The 25,002-nt window shown below is 38.6% G+C and overlaps 1 protein-coding gene across 3 annotated transcripts in view; it reads left to right on the top strand.

Moving 5' to 3' along the window:
- The window catches only part of nst (phosphoglucomutase 3-like protein nst), a 305,088-nt gene that overhangs the window by 279,657 nt on the left and 429 nt on the right, over positions 1-25,002 (top strand). For all 3 annotated transcript variants that reach the window (XR_016546677.1, XM_090368701.1, XM_090368700.1), the window contains exons 15-16: positions 388-509; positions 16,500-16,551. Coding sequence is in view for 2 of the 3 variants with exons in the window: in XM_090368701.1 (XP_090224827.1) it covers positions 388-509; positions 16,500-16,551 (174 nt within the window). In the remaining variant the exon portion in view is untranslated. The remainder of the gene's footprint in view (positions 1-387; positions 510-16,499; positions 16,552-25,002) is intronic.

Raw genomic sequence — 25,002 nt, 5'->3', positions numbered from 1 at the left:
GTGCCATCTAATAAATTCTTGCATTTTATTAAATGCATGAAACGAGACACAAATGCACATTTTTTTTGTTTTTTTAAAACAAAAATTAAGTTAGTTTAATTAAATGAGTTTTAATTCACTTTGGGAAAGACATTCAAAATTCTTGCTTATTCTGGGAGCTTAAGATAGCATTGTCAAAAGGATAAAAATTAAATTATTACTTTGTAGTAAATGTTCCATTATTAAAAAAAAATAATCACTGAGGTCTACGGGGGGGGGGGGGATATTCCAGCTGATATTAGTCAGACACTAGACAAAAAATGACATATGGAATGAGATAGTATCAGACTAATTGCTTATAATATTTCCAGTGATTTTAACTTGTAAAATTATTGTCTTAATTTTCAGGTTGCAGATAGGAATGTTATCACTACAACTAATGCCGAAAGGATTTGTGTTAATCCACCTGGTCTTCAAGATGGTATTGATGATCTCATAAAGAATTACCACAATGGACGAGCTTTTGCTAGGTTAGTATTTAGCTGTTTAATATATATCTTCCACAAAGAATATATTTGTTTAGTTTTCCAACCATATACAGTGGATTCCGGTTATTTGGGCCACCGGTTAATCGGGGGAGCCATTTATATGGGGCTAATCTTAAAAAACAAAAACCAATCGAGAAAATAGCCAGGGTTTACTTCGCTTATTTGGGACAAAATGCTGTTTAATCGGGGCAGGAGACCTCGGCACTGGAAATTACCCTATGATTGTCTCCGACCGTACCACGTAATTCTGTCGGATTTCTGGAGGTCACAACCATAAAACAATTAGCAGTCACCTGTTTATTGGGCTTTTCTGTTAGTGCAATCTATCATAAACGGACAGTAAACTTGATCTTATTGAATTTGCGGTAATACCGACAGCTGGAATTCTGTGGATTATTATGGTAAAATGTGTTTACACTTCCATGGAATCTTCAATCATACAAAAAAAAATAATTTTCAGAATCTTCTCTTCATTCCTATTTTTAAAGCTTCGTAATTTGTTACTCCGTTCTCACTTGCACGTGTTGTGTTACTTGCAATTTGTGTGCGCCGTGTTCTTTGTTATTGATTGCTTATCTTTTTACTGTTTTAAATTTTAACCCCCACCCACAAATGCCAGTGAACAGAAATGTCAACTAGTTAGTATGTACATATTACAGTACGTATTAATTATTCCGATTATCACGTATATTCTTCCGATTTTCACGTATCATTTAATTTTTTAATTAGTAAGGTAATAAAGAGTAAATTTATGCTTAATACATCTTTACTTTTATAGACTGTGGATAATATTCCTCCTATTTTCGCTAATTAGAATCGCTGTTTAATAGAATTAAAATTCAATTCACGAACGTGATCACAATGACCAGCACTTACTACACATCATATAGTGAACGGTACTTTACTGTGGTGAGTTCGTCGTAATGTGATTTGATTGTACAGTGAACTAATTGTAAAGGGGGGGATAAATTGTATTTTTAACTGTTTATGTGAAACTTCGGATAATTGGGGCAGCCGCTTAATCGGGCCAAAATGCACTAGTCCCGATGTGTCCCAAATAACCAGAATTGACTGTATTCCTTTATTTTAATATACATTTTGTTTCAGTAAAATGATGCATCTTATTATTTTCACAGGTCAGTCATTTTCAGCTGTTTTTGTTTCACAAATTTCACAATTTGTGTTCATGCTTATTGATTAGCCTCTTAGCACTTAAGTGGCAATGAATCTATGTAAATAAATGATGTTTCCATTGATTAACAATTGGTAGCAATAGTTTTATCTTCATACGTAGAGAATGAACCAAGCTGTTTTTAGAGTGATAAGTTTGCCTGTTTTGTTAAGTTCCTATTTGCTTAAATAAATATAGTGCCCCCCCTGACGTGGGCACCACGTATAGGTGCCCATGTCTGGAGGGCCCCTCCCAGTGATGCTGAGTCCTCCAGATTAGCATCACTGGGATCCAATACCCACAGCCTAGGTTTCAGGCTAACATCAGTGGAATCTGGCTTGTTTGCCATGTACTGTGACCTGTGGAAATTCGGAAAGGGGGGATCCTGGTGGTTGAGGGGCCCAGCTTTGGCACACCACTTTGGCCCCTGCTTCGACAAGATGGGTGATCCTGGATGGCCTGGCTGGGATCAATCAACTAGTGGATTCACCTGCAAGGGTCAACTGTGTCAGTGCCATTCCCCTACCCTCATGGTCCGAGGGACAGGATTCAGGCTGGCAGAATTGCGGATATGGCATCTGGGTAGCCTTGACATCCTACTCTCGAGTACATTTATTGCTTACTGCGTTGTGGGCTTCCCTTTGGGTTCCATGGTGGGTGGGGAGCCTGGGTACCAAGACAAACAAAAAATTCATGAATCCTGATAAACTTAATTCTTCAGGGGCCGCAATGCAGTTCCTATCTGGAAATACAGACTGAGAGACAGAGAGCACTATTGCTGCAAAAAGACAATGAACGGAACTACCATGAGGGCCTGTCCCAAGGTTTATAATTATCCACTCTACCAGCAAGAAACCTATTGGGAAAATGTTGCCCTTTATTATACAAAAAGGTTTAGTTCTCCTTTAGGCTCTGTTCTGGAGACTGCTTAATTGAAACAAAAAATGATAGACATTCCGAGCAACATCATTTGGAGGAATACTCATAAATGTGACACCACTTAAAACACTCAACTCACCAAGAGATGTCATTTCAGAGTGGGACCTTCTCGAGATTACTGAGGAGGAAATCTGCTATGAACTGAAACCACATGGAGTATAATTGCCATTAAGAGAATTAATGCACGAAGGGTTGGGAAACTTGTTCCCACCAGGAACATCATCCTGACTATTAACTCACCAATGTCTCCTAATAAGATTAAAGCTGGCTACATGGGGGATTTTAACTTTCCAGATATTGACTGGAACTTGTGGGTTGGTCACTCACTAGTCAGACTTTTGTGGATTTATTGGATGATTGTTTTCTGCAGCAGCATGTTCGAGAGGCAACCAGAGAAAGTAATACTCTTGATCTGGTTATCAGCAGTGATCATTCGTGTATTAAGAATTTGCAGATAAAGGAACCACTAGGTGGCAGCGATCACAGTGTACTGATGTGGGATTTACTTAAAGATTTAATTACCATCAGGAGTAAAGGAAAGGGTTTTTGCTTCTGTAAAGGTGAGTACAGTGGTCTCCAACAGTTTTTAAATTTTGTACAGTGGGATAAACTGACAATGTTACCAACAGTAAATTCTAAGTGGGAAGCATTCAAGGAATTAATTGTGGAAGCTACTAAAAGTTTCATACCTATTAAGAAATATTGTTCAAGGTTTAAGCCTAAATGGTTATCTAATGAATTAATGAGACTCGTAATAGAGAAGAAAAATGCATGGGATGCATATAAGTTATCAAGTGACTCAGAAGCCTATGGCAGATATAAGCTAGTCTGTAATCAGGTGACAAAGGAGGTTAGGCAGGCGAAGGCAGATTACGAGAAATCCTTGGCAAAAGATGCTAAGAAAAACAGCAAGGATTTCTTTACTTATATAAACTCTAAAAGGAAGGGGATGAATCTGATTGATCCACTTGACATCGATGGTTCGACTGTTGACGATCCTGCTCAGATAGCAAACAAACTGAACGAGTATTTTGCATCTACATTCACACATGAGGAATTATTAAGGTTTGAAAATGGCAGAAGGTTATCAAATTGTAGCAGGATACGTAATGATTTTTTAATAACTGAGAGCAAAGTGGAGGAGAAATTGTTGAAGATAAACATAAGAAAAGCACTTGTGGTGGATGTGATCTATCCAGTTATATTAAAGGAGGTGGCAAAGCAACTAAGCAAACCCTTAGCCATAATTATGAGAGCATCCTTGGACTCAGGGGAGGGTCCCACGGACTGGAGATGTGCAAATGTATCCCCAATTCACAAAGGGGGATCGAAGGGTGACACGAGTAATTACAGACCAGTTAGTTTAACTTCTGTTTCGGGTAAAATAATGGAGTCGCTGGTTAAAGATGCATTGCAGGATCATCTAGACAAGACTGCAGCAATAATTCAGACACAGCATGGGTTTGTTAAGGGAAAGTCTTGTCTGACAAATTTGATAGGATATTATGATGTGGTTACAAAGGAACTGGATGCAAAAAATAATTTTGTTGTCATATATTTGGATTTCAGGAAAGCTTTTGACACTGTTGCGCATGGAAGACTATTGTACAAATTGGAGCAGAATGGTATTAAGGGTAAGTTGCTACAATGGATAAAAGGATGGTTAAGTGGGAGAAGACAGAGGGTGGTAATCAATGGGTGCTGCTCTTCTTGGACTAATGTTATTAGTGGAGTCCCACAGGGTTCAGTGTTAGGTCCACTGTTGTTTTGTATATTTATCAATGATATTGATGAAGGTATATCAGGCTTAATGTCGAAGTTTGCAGATGATACAAAGGTTGGCAGGGTTGTTAATGACAGTAATGGCAGTGTGCTACTGCAACAGGATCTAGATAATTTGGGCAGATGGGCTAAGAAGTGGCAACTGAAGTTCAACCTTGACAAATGCAAAGTACTGCATATGGGTAGAAGTAACCCCAGAGAAACGTACTAACTGTGTGGTAATACACTTAAGGTGGTAGAAAATGAAAAAGACCTGGGAGTAATTGTGCAGTCAGATATGAAGTTTTCTGAGCAATGCAGACAGGCTACCAGGGCAGGTCATGGGGTTTTGTCAATGATATATAGGAATTTTGCTAGCAGGGAAAAGGAGGTGATTATCCCTTTGTATAAGGCAATGGTCAGGCCACGCCTTGAGTACTGCATACAGGTCTGGAGGCCTCATTTTAGGAAGGATGTAGATTTACTTGAACGTGTACAGAGAAGGGCAACAAGATTGGTGAGGGGAATGAAGGGATCCTCTTACCAAGAGAGGCTTAAGTTCTGCAAATTGCAGTGGCTGGAGACTAGGCACCTGTGCGGTGATCTGATTGAGGTATATAAGGCCTTGAATGGGTTGAGCACGCTGAATTCTGATGGGATCCTTCCACTTGTTCAGATTACGAACCTAAGGGGGCATAAATTCAAATTAAGAAAAGACAGATGTAGAATAGATTGTGCGGAAATTTGCCTTTAGCCAGCAGGTGGTTAATTGCTGGAACAAACTTCCATCTGTCGTGGAAGTTGATAGATTGAATAAATTTAAGGAGGAACTGGACAGGCATTTGGAGGGAATGGTGTGTTTTTTTTTTTTTTTTTTTTTTCCATTTTGTTGGCTGATGCTGCATAAGCTCATACACTTGCTTTCTTGCATCACATGCCACTGCCACTACTACTAATACCACCACTACTACTACATCAACTGTCCAGTGCATCCATATGTTCCCAATCCTTTACTTTTTTTAGGTGCCAGAAATATGGGCATTCTCAAATGGCCTGCCATGGAGTCCTTGCATGCACTCAATGTGGTGCAAAGAACCATGAAACAACATCGTATTCAGCCACAAAACCCACCTGCATTAACTGCCAGGGAGAACATCTAGTCTACTCATGAGCATGCCAGAGGTGGAAAGAAGAAAAAGAAATTCAGCAGCTGAAGGCAGAGCTGAACATATCATATTAGGAGGCAAGGAAAATGGTTAAACCTATAAATATCAACACAACCACCTATGCCCAGATGAGAGCAGGGAGATGTTCCATCGGAACTCAGACGGACATGACCATTCCTCCAAAAAAAAGTCATCCAATCCAATCGCACATTACCTCTCAAAAACCTGCACAGAAAGATCAATCAGCTGCTACTCCCATATCAGTACCTCTTAATGCTCCACAAGTAACAAAAGCAATTGCCAAAGAAAAGACCAAGAAAATTGAAGTACCCTCTGTACCCAGGAAAACATGGATGTCGAGGAGCAGGAGGTACAAGATGACCTGGAACTCTTTGCTGAGGAGGAAATGGACACAGGACAGCATCCATACTTCCCCAGGAAAGATAAATTCAAGACTGACAAAAGTAAGTCCTTGGAAGCTGCCTGATGGACCCATCAAGCCAAAATAATGGCTAAATTTCTACAATGGAACTGATTCTGGCAAAACAATGATGACATCAAAGGCCTCCTGCAAAAGCATGAGCCAGTTTGCTTTTGCTTACACGCAAATGAAAACCCTTCATAATACTACTATCGTTCGAAAGGACAGAACTGGGGATGGACCTGTTCAGGGATGTGTTGCTCTGGGCACCACATCCCATTTCAACCTATTCCACTCTCCACAACATAGAAGCAGTAGCTGACATCTCCCAGAAAGATCTTATTGATCTCATTGTGCAGCTGTCTTACTCCTGGGCGATTTCAGTGGACATAATACCCTGTGGGGGTAGTGCTGATGTTAATGGAAGGGGACTTGTCATAGAGCATATGCTCACTGACAATGACCTTTCCCTTTTAAATGTGGGAACTAATACCTTTTCCACATGCCTACCCATATATTCTGCCCTTGATCTCACTTTATGCTCCCACTCACTCCATCCTTCACTCACTTGGGAGGTAGAGGAGAACCTCCATGGAAGTGATCACTTCCCTGTGATAACCAGCCTAATTAACGGGCTGCCTTTTAGGTTACCACGGTGGAAGGTAGATCAGGCTGACTGGAATGCCTTTCAACATCTGGTAGACTTAGACATCAGTACAGTCAACCAGGAGCCTATCAATGATGCAGTGGCATACATCACAGAAAGCATTGTCCATGCAGTTGCAACTACAATTCCGAAAACATCTACCCAGTTTCCACTATTTCTGAAATCTTGGTGGAACATTGAATGCACAGCAGCAAAAAAGGCACAAAACAAAACTTGAGGGATATTTTGACGATATCCAACCATGGCCAATCTCAACCTTCAAACATGCACATGCAAAAGCACGCTATAGTTGTTGTCAGAGCCAAAAGGCATTCATGGATCCACTTTACATCCACTATTACTCAATCGACCAGCACTAAAGCTGTGTGGGACAAAATCCGGAAAATGAAGGGGAAATGTACATCGCACCCTTCATCATTCCTGGAACATAATGAATGTGTTATTGCAGATCAATCTGCAATCGCAAATACTTTTGGGGAAACCTTTTCAACTATCTCATCAACATCTTCGTACTCCCCTGAGTTCCTGGTGCTGAAAGAAAAACAGAAAAAGCAGCCAATTAACTTCAGATCGAAAAATTCTCATCTTTATAATGGGGCAAATGCCCCATTATAAAGATGAATAATTAAAAACAGCTACAGAAAAAACAGAATAATTAAAAACAGCTGTAACTGTTAACAGGGAAAGTGCTGCTGGACCAGATCTCATCCATTATGATATAATAAAACACCTATCAGCAAAATCCGTGGACCAGCTCCTCTCTCTATACAATCGAATCTTTATAGAAGAGAAGTTTCTGGATTCCTGGCATAAGGAGTAAGGCGCCTCCGTAGCCAGGTGGGAAGGAGCAGCAGTGCGTAGCACACGCTTCTTGATTAGACCGGGGTTCGAGCCCGTCACCACCAAATACGGAGGATGCGGAAAGGTCAGGGAATGACCACCGCATATCCCGGAGCAATATGGCCTTAGTTGCTAATGCTCCTGAAAAACCAAAAAAAAAAAAAAATAAAATATCCTGGCATAAGGCAATCATGTTTGCCTTTCCTAAGCCAAGATCAGACATCTTGGCTTGGGAAAGATCAGAGGGCCAAAAGAGTGTAGATCAGACACGAATTAGTGTCTGATCTACACTCTCTTGGCCCTTTTGCCAAGAGGAGGGAGTACCCCAGGGATCAGTTTTAAGTGTTATGCATTTTGCCATTATGGTGAATTCCGTTGTAGAACAACTTCTTCCAGCTGTAAGCTGTGCCCTCTATGTTGATGATTTCAGCATATTTTCTCAATCATGCAACATGAGGATTATTGAGAGACAACTGCAACGTGCCATTGATCATCTGAACTCATGTTCAGTGAATAATGGCTTCAGGTTCTCCTCAGAAAAGACTATATATGTGCATTTTTGCCACAAGTGCTACCTTCACCCTGAACCTGAATTAAGACGTGGATAGAATGCTATTCCATTAGAGACTAGATATTTTGTGCTTGTGTTTGATGAAAACTTGACATTCTTACAACACATCCATCAACTACGTATGAAGTGCATGAAAGCTCTGAATATCCTGCACGCAATTTCTTCTAACTGCTGGAGTGCCAACCGACACACTTTATTGTGTGTCTATCATGCACTTGTGCATTCCAAATTAGATTATGGGTGCCAAGTATACACATCTGCTAGACTTGGCATACTCCAATGGCTGGATCCCATCCACCATTAGACAATTCGTATTGCCACTGGAGCATTTCGAACATCTCCTGTTCGGAGCCTCTATGTCGAAGCGAATGAGCCATCTTTATCGCTTCATTGGAAACAGTTGTCTCTACAGTATGCTTTGAAACTGAAATCCCTGCCAGACCATCCCACGTGGACACCCATTTTCAAGCCACATTAGCAAAATCTATACAACAATCTCCAGACTCCCAATCATCCATTCAGTATTTATATCCAAAGGCTGCTCAGAGATCTGGATATCACATTAGACAATGTTTCCCCATCACCAGGACAATCTTCTCCATTCTGGCATGCTCCTGTCCCAGCTTGTAACTTCTCTCTTAACAACTGTAGAAAGGACAGTACTCCATCTGCTATCTATCTGCAGCACTTTTCAGCCCACCGATCTGAACACTATGACCTCTTGCCAGTCTACACAGATGGCTTGAAGTCAGAAGTCTGGGATCTGCAGCTGTCTTCCCAGACACCACGATATCTGAGCAGATTTCCCAGGAATGCAATGTATTCACTGCAGAGCTGCATGCGGTTGAGCTAGCCTTGGATCATACAGAAACCATCCACCACAAAAAATGTATTATATATACCGATTCTCTCAGTTCATTACAGGCCTTAGTATCGATGAGATTCAATCCTCACCCAGTCCTGTCCCAGATACAGCAGAAACTGGATATTATTTCTCACTCTAAATTTGATATTCGTTTCTGCTCGATACCCGGCCGCATTGGGATCTTAGGAAATGATTTGGCAGACAGTGCAGCCAAATCAGTGACTCTTTAACTCTTGCCTGTTAGTCCCCTTTACAGCCTACAGGCAATTAATATGAAAGAAATTGGTCTCCCAATGGCAACACTCATGGCATGAGCAGGCTGCAAACAAGTTATACCAGACAAAGCCTGTAATGGAACATTGGCAGTCTAGTCTCTGCAGGAACTGTAAAGAGGAAGTTCTGTCTCTGCTCTGCATAGTGACATTGTCACTTAACACTTGCATTTTTATCTGCTGAGGGCAGACGATCGCCCTATGTGTAGAAATTGTGACACCATTTTAACAGTCTGTCATATTTTAATCAAATGTCCGTGTTTTTCTAATAATCATCGTTTGTGTTTTACCTATCTGTCTGAGCCTTATGTCATATGCTCAGACAGATTTTATTGGACAATGACAACGTGTCAGCTATATTTAAGTTTTTACAACTTATCAATTTATATAATTTTATCTAGAATGTTTTATTGTTTTATGCTTTATAAACTTTTTATATTGTATACTCTTTCACAATAATATATAAACAATTATATTATACTTTTACATTCTACACCTTTTTGACTTGGTGCATTATAGCCTTAAATGCTAATGCGCCATAAAATCCTTAAACAACCAACCAACCAATCAACATATAGTGCTTCACAGTTCTGTGCAGTTCTCTGAAGTGTTTATCATTATACATAATGCTGTAGTAAGCTGCTATAACATTTCATTATTCACTGGAAGGCATGGTCTTTAATGTTACCAAGTTTTGCAGTGCCAACCGACACACTTTGCAGTGTATTGTATGGAAGTTTAGTTTGCAAGTTGTATCAAGTTGCCTATAATTCAGAAAAGTAGCTGAGGGATCAGTTCATATGCTGTACTTTTATTAAAGTAATTAGGCTGTCACTGTAGATGATTTCCTTTCTTTGAAAGTTATGGAAGCATCTATAATTAAACTAGCCTTTTAAACTGTCATTTTTATTAAGGATTATAAGCACTTTCACAAAAGATTGCTTTTCTTGGTGCATAATAGCCACTGCTGCTAATGCGCCATTAAAATTTTAAAACAAACCAAAACAAAAGATTGCCTTGACATTCTACTGTTCTAAATGGGGGGGGACAGAAAATATAATTATGTGGGAAAAACAGTGAGCAAGAAATTGTTGCTTAATAATGGGTAAAGTGCAGCAAAATGTGAAGGGCACAGTGCAGCAAAAGCTTCCTTTCACTATATAGCTAATACTGATATAACCTCAGGTGTGTTGCTGATAATTTTCATGTCATTTCATGCATTAATAAAAGAGATTAACAAAATTCTGAGCTCTGCAGTGAGAAGATCATGCTGTATGTTATATTAATTATTTTATGGAATTTGATTGACATTTTGATTTATCAGATTTTATTAAATTTGGCTTTTCAATAGAATATTCTGCCAACGTTAGAATATTCTATCAACCTGTATTATTTATTTAGAATATTTTACAAACCTTTATTATTTATTTAGAATATTTTACAAACCTTTATTATTTTATTTTTTTAATTTTAAAACCTTCACATTCTTTTCATGTCACTATTTACAGTGTTGGAATGTGTGTATATTTGTAATCTCTGCAGCAGTCACCCTTGCCCACATATCTATAAAGCATTACAGCATTGTAGATTCACTTGCTAACATTGTTTCAGCAATAAAAATAACCAAAATAACATATAATTATAATTAAATCACATGCGTTGTAGTTTGCATACTTCCTCATTATTATAAAATGATATCTTCTTATAATACAGGGGAATTTTATAAATCTAGTAGCATTTGGACTTATTTGTACAAGATTTTTTAAACCAGTACTGTATAGCTCGACTAGTTATAAATGCACAAATCATAAAATAATAGAAAAATTGTACAGTGTTTTGGCAGGTAGGGAACAAGAATCTTTTTATTTTATTTTATTTTTTATGTAAACCCCAAACACGAGAGGTATTAGAACCTATAGTACTTAGTACCATGCTTGGGCTGGAGGTTGAGAAGACGAAAGAAGAAGATATTTGTTGACATTGGACTTGAATTTCTGTAGACTGTAATTTTCAGGAAGTACGTATAAAGGAAGGTTGTTCCAGGAAATGGCAGTTGAATGAATAAACGAGGAAGATGAAAAGTAGGTTCTGTGAGTTTGAAGTTGGACAGTAAATGGATGTTGGCTGGTGGCAGCATGTGTTCGGACTGGTTTGAAAGAGAGAGTGGGAATTATACAAGCCAATTCAGAAGAACAGTGCCCATTGAAATATCTATAGAAAAGGCATGCAGCAGAAAACAGTATGTCTATGAGGCAGCGAGTGGAGAGACTCTGTTAGAGATGAATCATTAATTAACCTACCTGCCCTCTTCTGAATGGAATCAAGAAGCCTGAGAGGTTTTGGGGGCACCACCACAGATGTGGGAACAATATTCCATGGTAGGGTGGATTTGCGATTTGTACAGAGTGAACAGCTGTTTGGAAGAAAAGTAATGCCAAGAGCGAAAGAGAAAACCAAGTTTTTTAGATGTAAAGGAAGCAATATTTGTAATGTGCTTGTGCCAAGAGAGATTAGAAGTCAGGATAATACGCAAAAGAGATATATCATTTTGCCTAGAAATCGGAGTGTCACAAGATAAGCATAGGAGCAGAAGAATCCTTTTTGCGAGATATAAGACAAGACTCAGTTTTAGAAGGATTAAAATCAACTAAGTTGTCTTTGCTCCACTGGAGAATTACCTGAAGATCCGCATTTAAGGAATTGGTAGCAGATTTTCGAGAAGTTGAAGCTGATTGAGCAGGGCAAGGTTTCTCAAAATGGAAAGTGGAATGCAATGTGCTATCATTGGCAAAACTATGGATACGATTTCCAGTCAATGGAAGAAAGTCATTAATATGCAAGAGGAAAAGAGTGGGGGAAAGAACTGAACCTTGGGAGACACTGGCATTAGTGGAGAAGTTAGAAGACAGAGAGTTGTCTTTGCTCCACTGGAGAATTACCTGAAGATCCGCATTTAAGGAATTGGTAGCAGATTTTCGAGAAGTTGAAGCTGATTGAGCAGGGCAAGGTTTCTCAAAATGGAAAGTGGAATGCAATGTGCTATCATTGGCAAAACTATGGATACGATTTCCAGTCAATGGAAGAAAGTCATTAATATGCAAGAGGAAAAGAGTGGGGGAAAGAACTGAACCTTGGGAGACACTGGCATTAGTGGAGAAGTTAGAAGACAGAGAGCCATCTACCATCACCCTCCGTGAGCGATCAGAGAGAAAACTGGATAACCAATTACAAAAAACAGATGGCAAACCATAAGATGAAAGTTTGTTTAGAAGCCCCTTATGGCAAACATGATCAAAAGCCTTTGAGATGTCAAGAGCAACTACTTGTGTTTCACCGAACCTTTCCGTTGAATTAGTCCATAAATGGGTAACATAATCCAGAATATCACCAGTGGATTGACACTGATGGAATCCATACTGGCGATCGTTGATCAGACGGAAAGTTTCTGGGTAGTTTAAGAGTTGGCAGTTAATGGATTTCTCCATTACTTTAGAAAGAGTAGAAGTAATTGAAATGGGACGATAATTGGATGGGAGAGACTTGTCACCCTTTTTAGGAACTGGCTGGATATGAGCAAATTTCCAAACAAAAGAAAAATCACCTTTGGAATAAGAAAGTGAAAAATGGTGGCAAAGAATAGGACTAAGTTCAGGAGCACAGATTTTGAGAACAAGTGGAGAAATATCAGGACCTGGAGCTTTCTTAGCATCAAGATTCGTCAAAATCCTTTTCAAGGTAGGCCACAGGAGGCATTGAATGGAGTGTGTTGGGAATGGAGGGGGGGGGGTGTTTTACCAAGATCATTAATACACGAGTTGGAAGAAAAATGGGATGCTAGCAGGTCAGCTTTATCCTTGGCTGAAGTTACAAAAGAAACGTCTGGTTTGGAAAGAGGTGGGAGCAGAGATGGGCAAAAGTTGCGGCCAATAGCTTTGGCAAGAGACCAGAATGCTCGGCTACCATAGGGCAAGTATCAAGTTTTCTACTCTTAACCTGTTCAAACTCTAGTTTGGACTGATTAATACCTGCTTTACAATTGTTGAGCTTTGGTGTAGGCAGAAAATAAAGCCGAAGAATTAGAAACAAGCCAATTATGATATGCAACATTCTTCTCTTGAAAAAGCCTTATCATATTTATTTGAAAACCAAGATTTGGATAAAGGACAAGGTTTTAAAGTGGAGTGTGGGATAAAGGATTCCATTTCTGCAAGAATAATTTCACTGACACGATCTCAGCAAACTTTGACATCAGAAGTTTTTAAACAGTAGTCCGACCAAGGAAAAGAAGAAAAGAAAACTCGCAGGTCATCCCATTTTGTATTCTTGTAATGCCAAACAACACAAGGTTGGGAATAGCCATGAGATAAAGGCTCCATTGGAGAAGAGACAATCACCAAGTTGTGATCTGAGATGCCTAAAGGACCACTCACTTCGACCGTGTACTCAGAAGGGCAATGCAACATTCTTCTCTTGAACAGCCTTAGCAAATTTATTAGAAAACCAAGGTTTAGATAAAGGATGAGGTTTTAAAGTGGAGTGTGGGATAAAGGATTCCATTCCTGCAAGAATAATTTCACTGACACGATCTCAGCAAACTTTGACATCAGAAGTTTTGAAACAGTAGTCCGACCAAGGAAAAGAAGAAAAGAAAACTTGCAGGTCATCCCATTTTGCATTCTTGTAATGCCAAACAATACGACGTTGATAATAGCCATAAGATAAAGGCTCCATTGGAGAAGAGACAATCACCAAGTTGTGATCTGAAGTGCCTAAAGGACCTCTCACTTCGACCATGTACTTAGAAGGGTTGTTTGTGAGAAAAAGATCAAGCATGTTGGCTGTATGATTAGGATTGTCCGGTATTCTTGTAGGTAAATGAACAATCTGTGCAAAGTCATTAGTAATTGCAAAAGCATCAGCATCTCAACCAGCTGGGTCGGTGTAACTAGAAAACGGAAACCAGCTGGAGTTGTGAACATTAAAATCACCAAGGAATATTACCTCACTGTTAGGAAAGTTGGACTGGAGAGAGTCAAGTTGTAAAGAGAGGAAGTCAAAGAGCTCCAAGTGATTAGTGGAGTTGGGAGAACGGTAGAGACAACAGATTAATTTGACACAATGAGGTAGAAAGATTTTAAGCCAGAGGAGATTCCAAATTACAAGTCTCTGACAGGGAATATCAGAACGGACATATGCACAAGTACCACCTTTGAGGTGAAAGGAATCATACAGCGAATAATTTGGGCATCTGAGGTGAGCAGTAGTTGAATCAACCGATAACTGAGATTCTGTCAGAAAAAGTACATGAGGTTTGTCAGACTCCAAGTGGAAATGGACATCATTGAGATTAGAATTGAGAACAAGTATATTTGTGAAATGAATTAGGAAGTGTTTGGGAGGTTTAGATCTTTTTGCAGATAAGCTTGCTCTATTAGTTTGACAATTCATGGTGTATTCAATAGTAAGAAAAAGTGGATGGGACATGCTGTATGAAGTAAAGAAATTTTTGGATATGGCGTACACATGGTAAGAATATACCCAGATCCTTGACATAACGTGGCCTCAACAATGCTCCCCCCCCACACACACACACACTACTCAGATTCCCTCCATTCACTATCTGGAAGAGTAGAGGTAGCAAGATTACCTCTACTCTTCCACTTTGGCAAGAGACCAGAATTATAGACCTCCTAGAGAGAGTTACCAATAGGTTCGGTCCAGTGTACTAACTAGAGGCCTGCCTGCGAACACCGTTTTAGAGATGTACCCTCGAAATGTAAGAAATAATGGATCTTGCCAAGATGTCCATCATAACCTCAAAAGTCATCAGTCATATTGCATGATGGAAAAGATGGGGAAGGGGTAACCAGAACTTAGCCCTACTCCTAAAAACCAAATAACAAACAAACAAACAAACTTAGCCCTAGAGACTAAACATGGGTTCCACCACTTCAAGCCTCCAATAAGCAAAGTGGTGGTATTTCACCAGTTGATGAGAGTCATCTACCACCTAGTACCACCTGGTAACATAGAGGGTTGCCATTTCTCCATGTGGTGTGGGTGCCACACCTCGACCCCTGCTTTACGTTGGTTCATACCTGTGCGGTCACCCACCATGTACTTGTGCATGGAGGTTATACCCAGGATTACTAATAGTCCCACCATCGTGAAAGTGCAAGCAGAGGATTTGGCTGTCACAGACCGTCCAGAATTTGCCGAAATTGGGTCTACTTGACTTGAGTGTCACCCGATTATCAGTTCCATCAGCATTTTAGACTCCCAGGTAGCAAGTACAGCTTGTCTGGCATATCTGAGAGAATGTCTGTGATAACCTCAAGGACCAATCATTGTCATTATGGCAAATATGGGCAATTATAGCATATCTGTTACTTTGGAAACCATCCTGAGCTGAGCATCACATTCTAAACAAAAAAAGAAAGAATAAAAAGCTTGTTATAAAGGCTGTTGTATTAATACAATTAATCATATGAGTAATTATTTATTAAAATTGTAACAATCACTTTAGATTGAAGGATGTCAGATTTATATAGTATATCGAATTACTGATAAGATATAATTTACCAGTTTTCCATTATACATATGCACACACTCAGTCAACCATCCTCCATGATGGGCTTTTTGTTATTTGCTCCTAATCGCCAATGATGGTTATCTTCAAGTGGTCAATGCAAGATTGCAATAATACATACATTTGAGTTGATTGTGGTTTTTAGCAGTCATGTGATACAAATGACTAGTCATCAATATGACTAAAATAACTAATTACAAACACCTCTGACTCTATGTTATCATGTCAGAGTATATAAAGAACATATGTTTTTTTATTTGCTGAAACTGTATCTTATAAACTCATTCCCTTGCCAACTTACAAGGGGAAAGTTTCCTAACATGAGTGATATGCTAAATCATTAAGTCTGCAATTGAGAAAATGGTTTTTGTAGTTTTACTCTGAACAAATCAACACACCAGTTATGGGATAGTTGGAATTATTAATATTTTACGGTTTGACATTTTTTTAGCTAACAGGTAAAAATATGTAAATATTAGAAGATAATATTATGTAGGCACTCTCAAAAGTTCTGAGAGGCCAATCATTTCTAGATTTTGATTAAGATCAAAATAGAGATTAAGCCCATCCCTGAACTACCTTTCTCTGTCAGATTGGCTATTAATGACATCAAGGAGAACATTATTTGGATCTGCTCTCCACTTGGCATTATAATTTATCAGTTATTCATTAACCCTCATTGTTTTTTTAATTTATTTTTTTTATTGTAGGCCTTCAGGAACTGAGGATATTGTTCGTGTATATGCAGAAGCAGATTCTCAGGTAAAAAAAAAAAAAAGCAAAACCTTTAATAGTTGAGTTTCATCATTATTACAATAATAATAGTAATAAAGTATATTATTATTATAAAATTGTTTGTTTTTTAGTGTATTTTGGTGTCATTTAGGCATGTATATGCATGCATGGAATATAAATGTTCTTACTTATATTCCAGCATCATCACTTATCAGAGGGGTTGTGCATGCGTGTGTTTGCACATGCATGCATGTGCAAACACACACACATTAAATATATTTTAGATAACTTTTTTGTTTGGGAATTTAAAAATGCAATGCAGAATTTTAGTTTAAAGAGTAATTTGAAAGTTATGATGCTTTTATATTTAAGCTAAAATTACTCTCTTTCCCACCCCCTTCCCCACACAATTTGAGGCTCCTCATCATCTGGTGAGAGACTAGTTAGTCTCAAAACAGCTGTTTGTCTAAAGCTCAGGACCATCATCTGTCATCGTTTCATAATTCTGCTGGTCAACGTATGAAGCCTCACGACCATGCCCTCTCCGTGTACTTCTCTCCGTCATTGATTTCACTCCAGTTTCTCCTGTCTTAATGACATCGGTCTTTATCATGTCTTGTCATCTCATTCTTGGTCTTTTGTCCCTTAATTTTAAATCAAACCTTCTTGGCAAACGCCTCTTGTTCATCCTCTTTACATGTCCGAACCATTTCAAACAGAACCTTTCAATCCTGTCCTGTAGTTGTTCAAATTGAATTCTCTCCCTAATCACATCATTCGTGATTTTGTCGAGTCTTGTCTTTCCGCTATGCTCCTTACAAATCTCATTTCTGCCCCCTGAATTCTGCTTTCATCTTTTTTCCTCATAGTGCATGTTTCAGATGCATATGTCAGAATTGGTTTTTTTTTTTTTTTATGAATACCCCAAACACAAGAGGTATTAGAACATATAGTACTTAGTACTGTGCTTGGGTTGGAGGTTGAGAAGACGAAAGAAGATATTTGTTGACACTGGACTTGAATTTCTGTAGACTGTAATTTTCAGGAAGTACGTATAAAGGAAGGTTGTTCCAGGAAATGGCAGTTGAATGAATAAACGAGGAAGATGAAAAGTAGGTTCTGTGAGTTTGAAGTTGGACAGTAAATGGATGTTGGCTGGTGGCAGCATGTGTTCGGACTGTTTTGAAAGAGAGAGCGGGAATTATAGAAGCCAATTCAAAAGAACAGTGCCCATGGAAATATCTATAGAAAAGGCATGCAGTAGAAAACAGTATGTCTATGAGGCAGCAAGTGGAGAGACTCTGTTAGAGGTGAATCATTAATTAACCTACCTGCCCTCTTCTGAATGGAATCAAGAAGCCTGAGAGGTTTTGGGGACACCACCACAGATGTGGGAACAATATTCCATGTTAGGGCGGATTTGCGATTTGTACAGAGTGAACAGCTGTTTGGAAGAAAAGTAACGCCAAGAGCGAAAGAGAAAACCAAGTTTTTTAGATGTAGAGGAAGCAATATTTGTAATGTGCTTGCGCCAAGAGAGATTAGAAGTCAGGGTAATACCCAAAAGAGATATATTATTTTGCTTAGAAATCGGAGTGTCACAAAAGATAAGCATAGGAGCAGAAGAATCCTTTTTGCAAGATATAAGACAAGACTGAGTTTTAGAAGGATTAAATCAACTAAGTTGTCTTTGTTCCACTGGAGATCAGCATTTAAGGAATTGGTGGCGGATATTTGAGAAGTTGAAGCTGATTGAGCAGGGAAAGGTTTTTCAAAATGGAAAGTGGAATGCAATGTGCTATCATTGGCAAAACTATGGATAGGATTTCCAGTAAGTGGAAGAAGATCATTAATATAAAAGAGGAAAAGAGTGAGGGGAAAGAACTGAACCTTGGGACACACCAGCATTAGTGGAGAAGTTAGAAGACAGAGAGCCATCTACCATCACCCTCCGTGAGCGATCAGAGAGAAAACTGGATAACCAATTACAAAAAACAGTTCGCAAACTGTAAGATGGAAGCTTGTTTAGAAGACCTTTATGCCAAATACGATTGAAACCTTTTGAGATGTCAAGAGCAACTGGTTGCTTCACCAAACGTTTCCATTTAATTTGTCCATAAATGGGCAACATAAGCCAGAATATCACCAGTGGATCGACACTGTGGAATCCATACTGGCGATCGTTGATCAGACGGAAGGTTTCTGGGTAGTTTAAGAGTTGGCAGTTAATTGATTTCTCCATTACTTTAGAAAGAGTAGAAGTAATTGCAATGTGACGATAATTGGATGGGAGGGACTTGTCACCCTTTTTAGGAACTGGCTGGATATAAGCAAATTTCCAAGCAGAATTAAAAACACCTTTGGGATAAGAAAGTGAAAAAAGGTGGCAAAGAACAGGAGTAAGTTCAGGAACAGAGGTTTTGAGAACAAGTGGAGAAATACCATCAGGACCTGGAGCTTTCTTAGCATCGAGATTCGTCAAAATCCTTCTGACATCCTTTTGATGAAGACCACAGGAGGCATTGAATGGAGCATGTTGGGAATGGTTTGAGGTGTTTTACCAAGATCTTTAATACATGAGTTGGAAGAAAAATGGGATTCTAGCAGGTCAGCTTTATCCTTGGCTGAAGTCACAACAACAGAACCATCTGGTTTTGACAGAGGTGAGAGCAGAGATGGGCAAAAGTTGTGGCCAGTAGCTTTGGCAAGAGACAAGAATGCTTGGCTACCATTAAGTCAAGAAGCAAGTTTTCTTCTCTTATCCTGTTCAAAATCTAGTTTAGACTGATTAATGACTGCTTTACAATTGTTGCAATCTTTGGTGTAGGCAGAAAATGAAACTGAAGAATTGGAAACAAGCCAATTACAATATGCTACATTCTTCTCTTGAAGAGCCTTAGCACATTTATTGAAAACAAAGTTTTAGATAAAGGACGAGATTTTATAGTGGAGTTTGAAATAAAGGATTCCATTCCTACAAGAAAAATTTCACTGACACAATCAGAGGAAACGTTGACATCAGAAGTTTTGAAACAGTAGTCCGACCAAGGAAAAGAAGAAAAGAAAATTTGCAGGTCATCCCATTTTGCATTCTTGTAATGCCAAACAATACGACGTTGATAATAGCCATGAGATAAAGGCTCCATTGGAGAAGAGACAATCACCAAGTTGTGATCTGAGGTGCCTAAAGGACCACTCACTTCAACCATGTACTTAGACCAGTTGTTTGTTAGGAAAAGATCAAGCGTTTTGGCTGTATGGTGAGGATTGTCCGGTATTCTTGTAGGTAAAGGTAAATGAACCATCTGTGCAAAGGCATTAGAAATTGCAAAAGCCTCAGCATCTCAACCAGCTGGGTCGGTGTGACTAGAAAACAGAAGCCAGCTGGAGTTGTGAACATTAAAATCACCAAGGAAAATTACCTCACTGTTAGGAAAGTTGGACTGGAGAAAGTCAAGTTGCAAAGAGAGGAAGTCAAAGTGCTCCAAGTGATTAGTGGAGTAGGAGAACAGTAAAGACAACAGATGAATTTGACAGAGTGAGGTAGAGATTTTAAGGCAGAGAAGATCGAAAAGAGTAGATTCCAAATTGCCAAGTCTCTCTCAGGGAATATTGGAATGGACATGCACAAGTACCACCTTTAAGATGAAAGGAATCATACAGCGAATAATTTGGGCATCTGAGATGAGCGTATTTGAATCAACCGATAACTGAGATTTTGTCAGAAAAAAGTACATGGGGTTTGGCAGACTGCAAGTGGAAATGGAAATCGTTGAGATTAGAATTGAGACCACATATATTTGTTAAATGAACTAGGAAGTGTTTGGGGAGGTTTAGATCTTTTTGCAGATAAGCTTACTTTATTGGTTTGACAGTTCATGGTGTATTCAATAGTAAGAAAAAGTGGGGGGGCATGCTGTATGAATAATGAAATTTTTAGTATGGTGTACACATGGTAAGAATAAACCCAGATCCTTGACATAACGTGGCCTCGACAATGCCCCCTGCATACACACTACTTGGAATCCCTCCAGTCACTATCTGGCAGAGTAGAGGTACCAAGATTATACACTAGCTGACCCAGAAGCCTCCTAAAGAGTTACCAATAGGTTCGAACTGGTGTACTAACTAGCAGCCGGCCTGTGAACACCGTTTTAGAGCTGTACCCCTGAAAAGTAAGGAAGATTGGATCTCGCCATGATGTTCATCATAACCTCAAAATAGTTACCACAATTAATTCTGAACTGAATGTCTTTTAACTTGTAATTAGTAGTGACCGTCTTATATTTTGTAAAAATTATTTTATTTTATTATTATTTTTTGTTTGGAAATTTAAAATGTTCTTATTTGTATTCCAGCATCACCACTGATCAGACGAGTTTACAAGTAATTATTTTGGCAGTTAATACAATCATTACTATATTTAGCAGCACACAGGCTTGAACTATAATCTATTCAAATGCACATCCATTACTGCACTATTGAATACTTTTAGCTTAATTTTAAAAAGTTATACAATGATTGTACAAGAGGTGGCCCAACTCATTTCAGGCCATTCGTCATCTGATGACAGGCCATTAAGTCTCAAAACAGCTGCTAAGGCAGTGTTTTTTTTTTTTTTTTTTTTTTTTTTTAAGATTCTGAACCACTCATTCACCTTGCCATAATTCATAATACAGGGTAGCTCAAAATTCATGCAACCCGAAATGATAGCTAATTTTTCTTATTTCGGTAATTACATGAAATTGTTACAAAACTGATAATACTGTATATCTCCACTTTGTTTGTGTTTTTGTAACAAAGCCACTGTTGACATGTATTCTATCTGAATGTAGTAGTAGTAGTGGCATGTGATGCAAGAAAGCAAGTGTATGAGCTTATGCAGCATCAGCCAAAAAAAAAAAAAAAATCACACCATTCCCTCCAAATGCCTGTCCAGTTTCTCCTGAAATTTATTCAACCTATCAACTTCTACGACAGATGGAAGTTTGTTCCAGCAATTAACCATTCGATGGCTAAAGGAAAATTTCTGCACATCTATTCTGCCTCTGTCTTTTCTTAATTTGAATTTATGCCCCCTTAGGTTCGTAATCTGAACAAGTGGAAGGATCCCATCAGAATTCACTGTGCTCAACCCATTCAAGGCCTTATACACCTCAATTGGATCACTGCACAGGTGCCTAGTCTCCAGCCACTGCAATTTGTAAAACTTAAGCCTCTCTTGGTAAGAGGATCCCTTCACTCCCCTCACCCATATGTGAGGGGATGTACTGCGTACAGGTTAGGGGATCCCTTCATTCCCCTCACCTGTACGCAGTACTCAAGGCGTGGCCTGACCGTTGCCTTATACAGAGGGACAATCACCTCCTTTTCCCTACTAGCAAAATTCCTATATATCATTGACAAAACCCTATGACCTGCCCTGGCAGCCTGTCTGCATTTCTCAGAAAACTTCATATCTGACTGCACAATTACTCCCAGTTCTTTTTCATTTTCTACCACCTTAAGTGTAGTACCACACAGTTGGTACTTTTCTCTCGGGTTACTTCTACCCATATGCAGTACTTTGCATTTGTCAAGGTTAAACTTCAGTTGCCACTTCTTAGCCCATCTGCCCAAATTATCTAGATCCTGTTGCAGTAGCACACTGCCATTACTGTCATTAACAACCCTGTAAGCCTTTGTATCATCTGCAAACTTCGACACTAAGCGGGATATACCTTCATCAATATCATTGATAAATATACAAACAACAATGGACCCAACACTAATAACATTAGTCCACGAAGAGCAGCACCCATTGATTACCACCCTCTGTCTTCTCCCATATAACCATCCTTTTATCCATTGTAGCAACTTACCCTTAATACCATTCTGCTCCAATTTGTACAATAGTCTTCCATGTGCAACAGTGTCAAAAGCTTTCCTGAAATCCAAATATATGATATCAAAATTATTTTTTGCATCCAGTTCCTTTGTAACCACATGAAATTTGTCAGACAAGACTTTCCCTTAACAAACCCATGCTGTGTCTGAATTATTGCTGTAGTCTTGTCTAGATGATCCTGCAATGCATCTTTAACCAGTGACTCCATTATTTTACCCGGAACAGAAGTTAAACTAACTGGTCTGTAATTACTCGTGTCACCCTTCAATCCCCTTTTGTGAATTGGGATACATTTGCACATCTCCAGTCCGTGGGAGCCTCCCCTTAGCCATAATTATGAGAGAGTCCACGGATTCTCTCATAATTATGGCTAAGGGTTTGCTTAGTTGCTTTGCCACCTCCCTTAATATAACTGGATAGATCCCATCCACCCCAGGTGCTTTTCTTATGTTTAACTTCAACAATTTCTTCTCCACTTTGCTCTCAGTTATTACAAAATCATTAAGTACTCTGCTACAATTTGATAACCTTCTGCCATTTTCAAACCTTAATTCCTCATGTGTGAATGTAGATGCAAAATACTCATTCAGTTTGTTTGTACCTGAGCAGGATCATCAACAGTCGAACCATCGATGTAAAGTGCACCAATCAGATTCATCCCCTTCCTTTTAGAGTTTCTATAAGTAAAGAAATCCTTGCTGTTTTTCTTAGCATCTTTTGCCAAGTATTTCTCATAATCTGCCTTCACCTGCCTAACCTCCTTTGTGACCTGATTACAGACTAGCTTATATCTGCCATAGGCTTCTGAGTCACTTGATAATTTATATGCATCCTGTGCATTTTTCTTCTCTGTTACATAACCATTTAGGCCTCAACCGTGAACAATATTTCTTAATACGTATAAAACTTTTAGTAGCATCCACGATTAATTCCTTGAATGCTTTCCACTTAGAATTTACTGTTGTTAACATCGTCAGTTGATCCCACTGTACAGAATTTAATAACTGTCTGAGACCACTGTACTCACCTTTACGGAAGCAAAAACCCTTTCCTTTACCCCTGATGGTAATTAAATCTTTAAGTAAATCCTACATCAGTACACTGTGATCACTGCCACCTAGTGGTTCCTTTATCTGCAAATTCTTAATACACGAATGATCACTGCTGATAACCAGATCAAGAGTATTACTCCTGGTTGCCTCTCGAACATGCTGCTGCAGAAAACAATCATCCAATAAATCCACAAAAGTGTGACTAGTGTGTGACCAACCAACCCACAAGTTCCAGTCAATATCTGGGAAGTTAAAATCCCCCATTATAAGACATTCTGATTTACTAGCCTACTCTATTTCTCTGTAAAATTGTTCATTGTACTCATTCGAGTCATTAGGCCTATAACACACTCCTATTCTTATTTTTGCTTTCGCAGTGCTTATGTCACACCAAACTGACTCAACAGTGCACTGTTCATCTATATCAACTGGGTGCACTTCTTTTGATTTTATATTTTTCTTAATTAACAGCATAACACCTCCTCCCTTCCTATCCTGTCTGTCCTTTCTGTACACGTTGTACTTCCCAAATTCCAGTTCTGCATTCCTTATATCTGGGTGACACCACGTCTCTGCTATCCCAACAATATCTACTTTTGATGTCTTGACCAACACTTCAAATTCATCAAATTTATTTACTATACTTCTAGCATTGGTATTCATGCACCTATTCCTAGTTACCCTAACACATCCCATATACCCACCTATTTCACGATGACTGCCATCCATCCCTGAAACCCCCAACACCCCTCGCTCCAGGTCGCTACTTATTCTACACTGTTTTTTATAGTCAAACAATATTTCTATTCAAAATTTTATGTGAACATCAAAGCCAAATTTAGAGAGAAGTATCCTATATATGCCAATTAAATCAATAGTTTCATGACTAGTAACCTAATTTTGTAAAACTGAATGCCTTGCATTTGTAAGTGAAGAAAAACTTGAGGACTGTGTTTTTTTTCAGTGAATGACATATATTTCCACTTGAATAGTTAAATCAAAAATTAAAACTATATGATGAATTAAAATTTAGAACACAATTAAAAAAAAAAAATACCACAAAATTTGGCAAAATCTTAAATTTATCTGGAGCTGAAAATCACTGTACTGGCTCTGATTTTTCCAAATCATATTGATGAGTGTAGAAAGACATCTCAGTGAAATGAAACTAAAAATTAAGAGTAGAAAACAAAAAGACATCCCATATTGGAAAAATTGCACATGGGGACATCTTTGTTCACAAAACTTTAAACTATGCAGCCTGATTTTTTGCTTTCCTTTACTTTTAATTTAAATTACTTTTACTATTATTAAGTCAAATACTTTTGAATTTGACTAATATGGAGAAAAAAAGTTTTACGACTTTTGTCACATGGAGATATCTTTCAGTTTTCAGATTTTAATTTTTAATTCAATTTCTGTTATTGATTATCTTTCATGTGAACTAAAAGCCATCACTTTAAAAATTGCCTTAGCTTAATATAAAAACATTAATGCATATTTGTTATTCAGTCAGCAACACTAAACATTTTTTCCTGC

The sequence above is a fragment of the Mastigoproctus giganteus genome, chromosome 2 (genome assembly GCF_048544385.1).
Source record: "Mastigoproctus giganteus isolate SK-2022 chromosome 2, ASM4854438v1, whole genome shotgun sequence".
Lineage (NCBI taxonomy): Eukaryota > Metazoa > Arthropoda > Arachnida > Uropygi > Thelyphonidae > Mastigoproctus > Mastigoproctus giganteus.
Note: the sequence above shows the minus strand (reverse complement) of the source record. Positions and strands in the feature narration are given on the sequence as shown.